Below are 13286 nucleotides of genomic sequence, written 5' to 3' on the forward strand. Positions count from 1 at the left end.
TTCAAAATGCTGCCTGACCTTCTGAGTTATACTCAAGCACTTTGTGTCTATCCCTTGCAGTCTTTCCAGGGATACACTTGATCTTAGCTGCTTGTTCCTGACCCTCTCTTCTGTTCCTGAGCCTCCAGGGTTTCTGCACACTTGCTGTATTTGCTCTTCACTTTCGCAGGAAGATGCAGACCTTGAGCTCTCCAATCTCATTTCTAAAAGCCTCCCACTTGCTGGATGTCCCTTTACCTACAACCAACTTACTCTAATCAGATATTGCAAGCTTTTATTAATACTTGTACAATTTGCTTTACCCCAGTTTAGAACTTTAACTTATGGACTTGTTCTGTCCTTTTCCATAAATATTTAAAAATTAATAAATCTTTGGTCACTGATCCAAAAGTGCTCTGCCACTGGCACCTCAGTAATTCACTTGCCCTGCCCAATTCCTCCAAGAGCTTTGCCCTTTCCCTAGTAGGGCCCTCTATATATTGCCTGGCAAAACTTTCTTGAACACATTAACAAGTTCTGTCTCAACTAAGCTCAAAACTCTATGGCAGTTCCTGTCAAAATCAGGAAATTTAAAATCTTCTATTATGACACCCTATTATTCTTACAACTTTATGCATTCTCCCTACATATTTGTTCCACTAACTCCTGTTGACTGTTTTGGGGGGCTATAGTTTAGTTCATTATTGTCACTTGTACGTAGGGACAGTGAAAAGGTTTTTTTGTTGCATGCTATCCACTCAGTGAAAAGAGAACGTGGTCATCCTATTCTTATTTCTCAGCTCCACCCATAAAGCTCACTGAATGATGCCACAATAATTTCATCTGATTACTGTTGTGATGTTCTCCTTAATCAAAAGTGCAAACCCCACCCTTCTCTTTCATCTCTGCACCTTGCATACTCCTACTATGTTTTCAGCATCCTAGATGATCCCGAGTGCTTGCAGCTCCAGCTTCATTTTCTTCATGTGGTCTGTCGGGAGCTGCAGCTTGATGCACTTCACAGATAATGTTATCTGGGGCACTCCATGGTTTACCTGATTTCCCCCATCCTGCAGGTGGAGTAAACCACTGCCCTAACTGCCACTCCAACTCCACTAAGATGAAAGGGGAAATTAAAAAAGACTTGGCTTATCTGACCTTCACACTCTGCTCAGCATCCTCGCCACAGTTTATTGAGCCTAAGTTTCAGCACTTGATCACAATATATTAAACAATTTTCCTGCCCCTTCTCCATATCCTAGATTCATTTAATAATATAAATGTACTTGGTCTGTGTTTAGCAAGGAGTTATACTCAAAGTCCAATCAATGTTTTTAAATATCAATCAATCGGCCAAACATGGTCTGGTCATTATCACACTGTTGGTAGGAGTTAGCTTGGGCACTGATGCTTCCAAAAATACTCCCAATTGGCAGCTCCGTTCGTGTCTGACTTCATTTTATATACCACTCGGGGCTTTCATGCCCAGACTCTTTTAACAACGGTTCTTCAAATCTCATGTGCTCCTCTTTCTCTTGGCTCTGCACGGAAACATGCACCGTTATCAAGTCTTGTGTTTATTATAACTTGTAGATATTTCCTATGTGTTTTAAGGCTGCACTTTGGAGTGGAACCACTTATTAAGATTTCTACACTGCGAACTCCTACCAACAGTGTGATAATGACCAGACCATGTTTGGCCGATTGATTGATATTTAAAAACATTGATTGGACTTTGAGTATAACTCCTTGCTAAACACAGACCAAGTACATTTATATTATTAAATGAATCTAGGATATGGAGAAGGGGCAGGAAAATTGTTTAATATAGGTTGGTCATGATCTCATTGAAAGGCCGAACAAGCTTGAATGGTCTGCTCCTACGATTTTTATTTTATGAAGCAGTATCATGAGACCTTGAACACATGTCTGAGAGTATAATCTTTGTTTAAGATATGATCTGACAGACATCTCCAACTGTTTAACACTATCTTGGTACTTCATGGTAATTTAGCAGAAATTTCAGTTAATTTTTTTGTTTGGCTGTAAAACTGGAGATGTTTTAGATTTATAAGACTAGGGTTATATACACGGCAAACTGTTGGTTTGGTTAGTGTGCAGTACAATTTACTGCATTTACCCTGCTGAATAATTTGGACACAAAATGATTGATTCTGCCCACCATTCATTTGCTAAATTTATTAGTGATTTATCTTTGTTAATATTTCATTTGATGTTTTAAATATTAAACAATACAATTATTTTTGTCGTTAAATTATTGTATTCTCTTCAGACCAGTAGTGCAATTTTTGTGCTTTCGTTGGGTTTGGAAACTATTGTTGTTACTTGCATTCTTAAAACTCACCATCAACTTTATGCCATTAATGGCAGAGAAAGCATGAAGTCTGTGATGAATCAGAGGCCTTGGACGGCAATGACCAGTATTTGCCTTGCAAACAACCACAAAATGGTGAGTGACTTGTAACCAGCTATAAAATGGAATGTTATCTTTACAAGAAATAATTTGAAACCCTTTTGTTGTTAAGCAAGTAACTATTCTGTGTATTTATACTTCCACAGTAGTATCTCTGGAAAAAGCAAAACAAATGCAGAATTTTGGAGGTTATGACCTGGTGATTCTCTAGCACTCTTGACCATAACAGCAAGGAATGGAGGACAAGAGCACTCCAAAAATTATTTGGGTGACTGGAATGGCTCAGTTAAAGGTTTATGCTAGCTGATGAAAATGTGTTTTGTTTCTGCTCATGTGGATTTGCATTGATGTTCTTTGTTCACTGTTTTACCCCTGAAAAAAATAAAGGTTTATTTGCTGTAACTTGTAATTTTGCCTGTCCTTTACTCATACTTGTGTTACTGTGGGGAATAATTTGCAGACTCTAATGCATTCACAGACACACTGAACTTGCAGTTCCACCTACATTTCATTGGTGGGACTTGAGGAAATAGCACGAACCCATCATTCAGTTGATTATGAGATTTTGTGTTTATATATGTATATGTGTGTGTATATTTATGTATTGTGGTGGGCAAATGTATATATTTGCCGTCTGCATTATCAGACGATGGGCATATTTTCAATTATATAGTCACACCACATGGAAACGGGACATTCGGCCCAATTCGTCCATGCTGCTCAAGATGCCCATCTAAGCTAGTCCCATTTGCTATTGTTCGACCCGTATCCCACTAAACCTATCCAGTTCATATCCCTATCCAAATGTCTTTTCAATGTTGTTGATGTACCTTGCCACTACTGCAGTACTGGGGTAAAAAAGTTGCCACAGCATTGAGTATATTGAAATATCAATGAGTGATTTCAAAAGGTACAGATGATGAAGGGGTAAGATGTGCCGTAATGCAGAGACAAAACTGATTTTTCCGTTCTTGTCTGTACCAAGACAGGAGCAAAATTAGGCCATTTGGCCCACAGAGTCTGCTCTGCCATTCAATCATGGCTGATCTGTTTTTTCCCTCAACCCTATTCTCCTGTCATCTGTCCGTAATCTTTGAATGCCCTTACTAATCAAGAATTGAACATACCGCACCAGATGATTATCCCAGCATTCTTGCTAAACAGTAAAATACTATGGAATTCTAAAGAAACAAAGAAGCATTTGTTGACTGCATTAGCAAGTGATTTGTCTGAATTTTATTTCCTGTTTTAATTATCTGGTCTGCTGGTTTAAATTTCCAACAATACCACTTGTCTGTCTTTTAATTGGGTATACTGGCAGTTGCCCAAAGGACTGAGGCATGTTAAATACCAATGTTGAACTAAAGACCATGATCTCACACCATGCAAACATTTCCAATTCCTTCTGTGTATCAAAATCTTCACCCTCTGCCTCATTATATATTTATTTAAAAATAAAGAATATTCCCCCTCTTTTGTGGCTCATCCTTTTGGTATTCATTGCACTGTTTCAAATGCATTTCGGATCACTTATAAGAAAGTCAAATATACCCAAGATATCCAAATTCCAGCATTTATTTCTGCATTAGTATGCTACATTATTCACTGAAATTCATTATTTCAATTGCCATAGTTCCCAAAACCTGAGGGAATAATGCTAGAGTTATATTAGCCGCATAGACAAGTAGTTACCATTTTCTACATTAAGAATAATAATTGAGCCCTCGGCAAATAAAGGTAACCCAGTGTTCCTTGAATATCAAGTATGGTTTCCAGCAAACATTTTCAGTAGTTCACAAACATATTGGAATTTAAACCCTCATTTTTGCTCAGAATTTCTGTTTCAGGAAACCAACCACCATTCATAGTTTCTGTAAAGTTAGCAATGGGTTAATTGAATCACTAGTAATAAAATCTCCAGCAAATAATTGTCATAGTTTAGTCTGCAGGATTTTCCAGGACTGAACAGTTTAGTCTCCAGGACTGAACTGGTCAGTTTCATAGCCATATCTAACAATTCTCTACTTTTACCCCCTCAATTTTGAGTTGGGGGGGGGGAAGGGGGAAACAAATGAACTATTAAGTAACTGTACTTGTCTAATTGAAAGCAATTGATTGTATTTGAGACCAGAATGTGACTATTAGAATGGTCAGATGAATAAAGCACCTAAAATGCAGGTTAATAGAAAGCAAGTTAGCTGTAGAATAACCAAGAAAAAAAATCTATTCAAATATCAAATTTTCTTTCCAATATCATAATTTGGTAATCTTCTTGATTGTCATGAATTTTGTGTATATTGATTATCCCTGATATAATGTATAAATATAATGAACCTTACACAGTCAGTATAGATTTTTTGAAGAACAAGGCTCCCACATAACCTACATTGGAGGGGTTGCAGGGGAGATTCACCAGGATGAAATGATTCCTCCATGCAGAGAGGCTGGATAGTCTGGGTTTTTGTTCTTTGTAACAAACTGGGGGTGATTAAGGTGTACAAAATTGGAAGGCTTAGACAGGGTAGATGGTGAGAAGCTTTTACCTTTGACAGAGGCATCTATAACCAAAGGGCATCAATTTAAAGTAGGCATAGAAGATTTTTTTCACCAAGGATGGTCGAAATCTGGAACAGACTGCATGTGAGGGTGGTTGAAGCAAGTACACTCACAGCATTTAAGTGTTCAGGTAAGTATTGAAGATATAGAAGGATATGGCCAGAGGGCTGAAATGTGATCAGTATGGCAAGTACTTAATGAGTGACATGGACATGGTGGAGCCCACAGCCTCGCTTTATGTTGTATGACTCTTTTTTTTAGCAATGTTAATTTAATTACAGACTTAATAACATAGTGAGCAGTGATTGGAGATGTGTTAAATGGGGCAGGAGCTGGCAGAAGGAGTGGGTCTGCCAAGGCAGTCCTGCTTGTGGATTTTGGGAAGGCAATGGAAACAGCCAGTATAGGGTTAGGGAGCTATAAGGTCTGAGGGGAGATTGCCAGAGTTGATGCCAGTAATGTAGTGCATGGTTTTTGTTTTAAATCTGTTTTATCCACTAAATTTAGATTATTCTCTTTTAACAGGGATTTACCTCAATATGGACAAAAGCAGTGGCAGTCATATTTTGGGCGGACTTTTGATGTTTACACCAAGCTTTGGAAGTTCCAACAGCAGCACAGGTGAGAGAAATATTGCCTTACGCAATCTTCAGTATTTTGTTTTCAACAAATTGTTGTGTCATAGAATTAAGAAATGATAATCCTTTTATTCTAAGTTTGATTACATAGAATAACTTGAGCACAGGAAACATTGCTTGGTGACAGATCTTGCCTTATCTGACTACCCTCTGCTTAGCATCATCACCACAGCCTCTGGAGCTTACGTTTCAGCGCGTAATCAAGTACCTCAGTTTGTGCAGACATTCGCATGAAAATCTTCGAGCTATGATGTTCCCTAACTGTCATTATACACCTTGGGTTATTTGTCACACTTTCTTCGGTGATGTTCAGTTTCGAATACCGCATGAAAACAGGCCCGCTGAGTCCTGCTGACCATCTATCTATGCCTTTTATAATTTTATATACTTCTATCAGGTCTCCCCTCAACCTCCAATGCTCTAGAGAAAGCAACCCATGTTTCTCCAACCTTATTGCGAATATCTTCTAATTCAAGCGGTATTCTGGTAAAACTCTTCTGCATTCTCTCTGAAGCTCCCACATCCTTCCTGACGCGAGATAATCAAACTGCACAGAGTACTCCAAATATGGCCTAATCAAAGTTTTATAAAGCTGCGATATGATTTCCTGACTTTTAAACTTGATGCCTTGGTCTATGATGGTAAACATACTATACGCCTCCTTTATCATCCTTTCTACTAGCTCTGCCACTTTCAGGGAGATGTGGACTTCGGCCCCAAGATCCCTATGTACATCAGTTCTGATAGGCGTATATACATTAAATGTATATGTTCTCCTTACATTCAACCTTATAATCATTGAAACATAAAACTACTCAAGTTAAAAGTATCTCTGGAGTTAAATTTGAAAGTTCAGATTATAAAATGTATGATAAGCATACTTGCACAATAAGCATGGGATATTTTATTTTATCCCTTTCATCCTAGGCAAATCCTGGATAATAGGTATGGCCTGAAGCGATGGCAAATTGGAGAAATTGCTTCAAAAATAGGACAGCTGTATTACCATTATTAGTAAGTTTGATTTTTGTATTGTTCAAAAGCAAATTAAGTAATATGAAATTAAACAAACTGCTAGTGCCAACTCAGCAGGTCAGACAGAATTTGTGGAGGGAACTGGATGGACAACATTTCGGGTCGGAATCTTTCTTCAAACTGAGGCCAAGATGGTGAACCCCGGACAAAAACACTTTTATTTCTTCCGCCGTCTCTGTGCTGTGAGATATAAGAAATGTTAAACAAGCAGGTTGAAGTAATAAAGAATAACAGAACATTAGACATAGGAAATAGAAGCAGGAGTTGGTCATTTGACCCATGTGCCTTCTCTGTCATTGACTCACTTTTTGCCTTGGTACTACTTTCCTCCAGTAATACCATATCCCTTGCTTCTCTTAATATCTAAAATTATATTGTTCTCAGTCTTAAATGTAAGCAGCATCTGAGCTTCTACAGCCCTCTTGTTTCCAAAGATTCACTATTCTCTGGGTGAAGAAATTTCTTCTTGTCTCTGGCCCTGTTATAATCATACAGCATAGAAACAGGCCCACCACGTCCATGCCAACCTATTTGCCATGTATATTTTCTTTCATAACCTTAATTGCCAACCTCTTATTTTGAGGCTGTTACTCATCTTTCCAGATACCCAGCTAGTGAATAATCAACTCTGCATCTGTCCTGTCAAGCACTGTAATAATTTTGTAAATTTCAATGAGATCACTTAATTTTTCAAAAGTCAAGAGCTCTTCTAAATTCTGTTTAATTTCCCCATGTTGCCATTCCTGAAATTGCCATTCCTGAAATCAATCTGTTGAACTGTTGATGTGTTTTCTCAATTACAAGTTAATCCTTCCTTTGGCTGGGACTCCAGTGCACAGTATTCTTAATGCCATCTCACAATGACCAATATAATTGGGGAAATACATCCCAACTCATACTTAATTTCTTCTGTAACAAGGCTAACTATCCAGGCTTGTTGCCGCTGCATACTCAAGTTTCTGAAAGCCATTTTTTTTAAAACCCCCAAAGTGATTAACCTTCACAATTTTTAACATTACATTCTATCTGCCACATCCTTATCCATGTTTTCCACCAAAGTCACTCACCATTCTGCTCAGTTTGGTATCATATACAGCACTTAATCCCCATCCAAATGATCGACTTGATTATGAACAACCTGGGTCTTAATACTGATACCTGTGGCAGCCTACCAGTCACTACCTCTCAGCACAAAATGATCTTGATTATTCCTACCCTTTTTTTAGACTTTAGAGATACAGCGCGGAAACAGGCCTTTTGGCCCATCGAGTGCACGCCAACCAGCAATCACCCTATACTCTAGCACTATCTGACCCACTAGGGACAATTTACAATTTTACTGAAACCAATTAACCTATAAACCTATATGTGTCTGAAGTGTGGGAGGAAGCCGGAACACCTGGAGAAAACCCACTCAGTCACGGAGAATGTGTAAATTCCATACAGCCAGCACTCGTAGTCAGGATCGAATTCTGATCTCTGGCACTATTCGGCAGCAACTCTGCTGCTGTGCCACTGTGCTGCCCTCTTATTCCATGTTCTCTAATGTTGTGTAATAACCCTTCTGAAAATCCAACTGAATCACATGGTCTTGTTTGATTTTCCTTGTTAATCCTGCAACTTTTTAAAAAATACACAGATTTGTTAAACATGATTTCCTGCTCACAAATTCACATCGACTTTACCCAAACTTTTTATTACCTTCTGGAAGACCTAGTGCAGGTTCCTTAACACAAACTATAGGGGATGTGGAGGAGGGCAGGAGAAAGATCTTGTAGAGAAAGAGATTCCTTGCCCTCCCCTCCCTGGAAGTGAATGGTGAAGAATTTAGTTTAGTTTTTAGTTTAGTTTAGAAATACAGTGGGGAAACGGGCCCTTCGGCCCAACAAGTCCGCAACAACTATCCCCATACACTAACACTATCCTACACACGCACTAGGGACTATTTACATTGATAGGAAGCCTATTAACTTACAAACCTGTATGTCTTTGGAGTGTGGGAGGAAACCGAAGGTCAAGGAGAAAACCCACGCGGTCACAGGGAGAATGTACAAACAAACTCCGTACAGACAGAATCTGTAATCGGGATCGAACCATGGGTCTCTGGCACTGTAAACGCTGTAAGATAGCAACTCTATCGCTGCACCACCCTGCCACCCAAACTTGAAAGGCCTTAGTTTATAGCATGTTTAGTGGGAACCAGCATTTTTATTGATCTTGTTTCTGGTAACCATTATGTTCTGGCACAACTTGATCTTTTCTGTTTTCAATATGATCTGGTCTTTGTTTTGTTTCCCTGCTACCCCATCACTTAGCTTGCGTACTTCTGAGACCAGTTATCTTAATGAAGCATTTTCCTTCTACTCTGCAATAAGGCAAAGAGCCTATTATTCCCAGGTCACCAAGGAAGATAGGTAAGATCTCATACCTGAAAGTTTTTCAGATCTCTCTGCTTTCCTGACAGCATAGAAGGCGGCTTAGATCTAGATAGCTGTGGTTTATCACATAATTAAACTGGTGTATTTTAACCACAAATGCAAAGTGATACAGGTGTGACTTTACAATGTACTTTGTTATGCACCAGTTTTTTTTCTGTGATATATTATCCAGGACTTGTCTTCCTTCATGGATTGTAATTTTTTGAATTTTAATAAATATTCTTGAAATAAAGTAGTAAATAAGAATTGTAGTCTAAGTAACTTACAGATAATTCAGTTTGTTAATTTTATCCTTATAAATACTTTCCATTTGTTTCTTGAATGAATGCATCAAGCAATGTTTCTTGCTTTTGAGTGTCCAATTTGCATTACTTTTTTATAGGCCTGAGCTTGTAGTTAAAAAGCTACGATATTATGCTCGATACATAGTAGTTTGTCTGCTGCTTAACAAAATGGACCTTGTCAGAGATCTTGTTAAGGTATGTCATTTTTGTGAATTGTACATTGTGCTCTTATTTTTGTTCTGGTGAAAACAATTGTTTTGAACTTTTTGATTTTGGTCTCTTCCTTTAGATCTGTTCCTTTATCTGTTTTCCAATATCACTGCTCCCAATATTCTGAAAACCCCTCCCCCCCCCCCCCCCCCCAAACCCCCGGCTTCTTGCTGAGACTCAACCAAATCCTACAAAATCTTGGTACACCTCTTGACCAAGACATGAACTTCAAACATCCTATCCCCGTGAACTATTTATTTCTACCTTTTTTTCTTTTTCTGTCCATGCTTCATCCATAACCTCCTTAAACCTTTGTCAGTTCGATCTTGAACTGTGTAGAGTTTGACCGCTCTCCCTGTGACTGTGTGGGTTTTCTCCGGATGCCCCTGTTTGGATTTTTAAAAAGATTTAGAGATACAGCGCAGAACCAGGCCCTTCGGCCCACCGGGTCCCTGCCACCCAGCGATCCCCGCACACTAACACTATCCTACACCCACTAGGGATAATTTTTACATTTGCCCAGCCAATTAACCTACATACCTGTACGCCTTTGGAGTGTGGGAGAAAACCGAAGATCTCGGAGAAAACCCACGCAGGAGTGGGTGACGTTTCGGGTCGAGACCCTTTTTCAGTCTGAAGAAGGGTCTCGACCCGAAACGTCACCCATTCCTTCTCTCCTGGGATACTGCCTGACCTGCTGAGTTACTCCAGTATTTTGTGAATAAATACCATCGATTTGTACCAGCATCTGAAGTTATTTTCTTACTCCATCAATCAATCAATTGATAAATCCCTTTATGATTCTAGACCATCTGAATGATTTAAAAATCACCTGTTTGATTTGATTATGCTGTCCAAGAGTTATCCCAGCACACTTTATCTGTGATCTATGTGTTTCTCCATATTGACTAAAAAATCAAGCTCATAGTTTCTTCTCTAAATGCCTTAGCATTTGTTTTATCTAAGCAATCTTAACATCTTAAGCCTTTCTCAATATAAATTTGGGATTGTTCACAGTTGAATTGATAATGTTCCACCATTGCCAGCGTTTTGCATACTAAACAAATCCAAGCAGAACAGCATTTCATTACAGCACTGCAATTACCATTTCATTCCTGAGTGCAATTACTATCTGATACTGTTTGCCAGGAAAAGTGGCAGTGCTGTGATCTGTTTACAATTGTTTCTGCTATTTCCCATTGCGCTAGTTTAAGTTTACCCATATCACTTTTAAAATGGTAATCTTGTTATTATGGCACTATAGTCTGCACTAAAGTGGTTTCTAATTTGAACAGGAATTGTCAGATGAAATTGAAGATTATACACATCGCTTCAACACTGAAGACCAGTTGGAGTGGAATCTTGTACTGCAAGAGGTGGCTGCGTTTGTTGAGGTAATCATAACTGGTATGAAATAAGACTTTGTGTCTTTACATCATTTCATTGTTTAATATGATTTGAGTATTATCATATACTGATCTGTGTTTCTGTGTTTTTAAAAATTATCGCAGATTATGCTGCAGTGGTAAAAATGATAATGCTGCTGATAGGGTATGGCAGTGGTAGAGCATTGGAACCTTGATAAATAATCAAACTGCTCCATTGAAACAGGCCAGAATTTTATCAGCTCATCTTTGGATGATTGCCAAACTGAAGTGGCGGAAGCATTTTTTTTACAAAACTGTTCCAATAATAGGAAAGCATTTAGATGGCGATCAATTATTATCGTTCCTTGTTCTGTCATGTTTAATGAAGGAAGTGTGTTAATTAAGTAATGATAGTGCAGACCAAATGATGTGTGTAAAATAAAAGTAATTTTTTTCCTCATTAAGTCAATATATTAATTTCCCATCTTGGTTAAAACGATTTATCAAAAGATTTATTCTGTATGCTCATTCTAAATTCATTTGATGGATTGTGAAGGTAAAAATTTAATGTACTAAAAATACCTTTAATTAGAACTTCATCTTTTTGCTGAAATGTATGATGTCTTCTTGTAATACATTCACAAGTGCAAAGGTACAAGATTCAGATAGGCACAGGAACAGCCTTTACTTCAGTATTGTTTTTCAAACATACTACAAAGCATGCAATGAAATTAGAATCATTTTACAACTTTGAACATTCTGCATGAACTATTTTGGATGTAGTGGAAGTACCAGCTTTATTAATCAGTGGCACATTTAGCTCTTCCTTGTTTAGTGTTATCTGCTCATGTAACTTGTTAATGTTGTCTGCAAGCTTGTGTGTGGCGTTAACTGACATTTGGCAATGTGCAAAATATGTTTATCCAGCCGGTAGATTTTCTTTTATTAAGGAACCCTATGTGTCACATTTGAGACGGGAGAAGAGCAGACAAATTGCTTTTTTGTAAATATTGGAATTATCACTAGATTTGATAAACTTGTGGTCTGTTATTTTTAGTTTGCTTGGTTTGCTTGGTTCTCAGTTTGGCATTCTCAGTGTGGCGATCAGATCTGCGCACGATACTTAAAATGTGTAAAACTAAACCTAAGTTTTATATGGCTGTAACGTGGCTTCCCATCTTTTATATTCAACAAAAGAACAAAGTGCTGATGGAAGTCAGCAGGTCAGGAGGCATCTTTGGAGGGAAATGAACAGACGACATTCGGGTCAGGACTCTTTTCCAATGTGAAGAAGGGCCTTGACCCAAAACATCATTTGTGCCTTCTCCTTTAAAATGTCTACTTTTCCAAATGCAGTTAGATCCTAAGCTGAAGAATCTCCTTTGGATTCTCCTCTAGTAATTTCCCTTCTGTGGATGGAAGGCTCAATGGTCTTTAATTTCCTAGTTTGTCTCCATTGTCACAGAGGTTCAACGTTGGCTATTCTTCAGTGCTCTGGGAACTCTCCTAGTATGGTTGCGCAGCTAGTTGAGCTGCTGCCTCACGGTACCAGAGAACCTTATTTGATCCTGACCTCTGGTGCGGTTGATTTGTCTCTGTAAAATTGCCTCTCGTGTATAAGGAATGAATGCGTGAATGGGATAACGTACAACTTGGGAGAATAGGTGATCAATGGCTCGCACAGACTTGGTGGCCAAGGGGCCTGTTTCCATGCTGCATCTTTAAACTAAATAAGATACAAAGAACTTTGTCAAGGTCCAAGCAATGTCAACTCTTGCCTCCTTCAATAACCTTGGATAGATCCCATTAGCCCTGTGGACATATTTTTACCGGCTCCTGCAGAATCTTAAACTTTCCCTTCTCCATCATTCTTTCTTAGACTCTCACATCTTGTCCTCTTCCCCTGGTCGTGTTCTCACTTTGTTTAGATAGGGCCACAGATCATTACATTTCCCATCTGCTTTTTTCCCTTTGTAATCTAATGGCATAACCGTTTTCATAATGTGCAAAAATGGTGGAAAATTGCAGCATGGGGTCAGAAAATCTGTGCAAATGAAAGAAATAAAACAACTGTGAAAGTGAACCGATAGTTTAATAAGACGGTTGATTAAGTTTTCAATTTAAAATAAAACACATGGAACATTTCTCCACTCCAGTTGTGTAATTTTTACAAGAGTGGAGACGTTTCCATGATTCCTTCCCAGTGGTGAAGTGTCTGTTTTTTCACTTGATGTCCTCTGTTCCAGCAGACCCAGCTTTGGGAATGTGGGTGTTGAAATCTGTAGCCTGCCATTTCCCCCTTCAGTTCCAGTGTGCATTATGTTTGCACACAAGTGAACAGTAAC

General features: G+C 38.5%; 1 protein-coding gene across 2 annotated transcripts in view; it reads left to right on the forward strand.

Moving 5' to 3' along the window:
- The window catches only part of scai (suppressor of cancer cell invasion), a 97235-nt gene that overhangs the window by 55354 nt on the left and 28595 nt on the right, over positions 1-13286 (forward strand). For both annotated transcript variants that reach the window (XM_078426037.1, XM_078426038.1), the window contains exons 3-7: positions 5495-5590; positions 6535-6621; positions 8958-9056; positions 9463-9559; positions 10870-10968. In XM_078426037.1, coding sequence (XP_078282163.1) covers positions 5495-5590; positions 6535-6621; positions 8958-9056; positions 9463-9559; positions 10870-10968 — 478 coding nt within the window. The remainder of the gene's footprint in view (positions 1-5494; positions 5591-6534; positions 6622-8957; positions 9057-9462; positions 9560-10869; positions 10969-13286) is intronic.

The sequence above is a fragment of the Rhinoraja longicauda genome, chromosome 31 (genome assembly GCF_053455715.1).
Source record: "Rhinoraja longicauda isolate Sanriku21f chromosome 31, sRhiLon1.1, whole genome shotgun sequence".
NCBI lineage: Eukaryota > Metazoa > Chordata > Chondrichthyes > Rajiformes > Arhynchobatidae > Rhinoraja > Rhinoraja longicauda.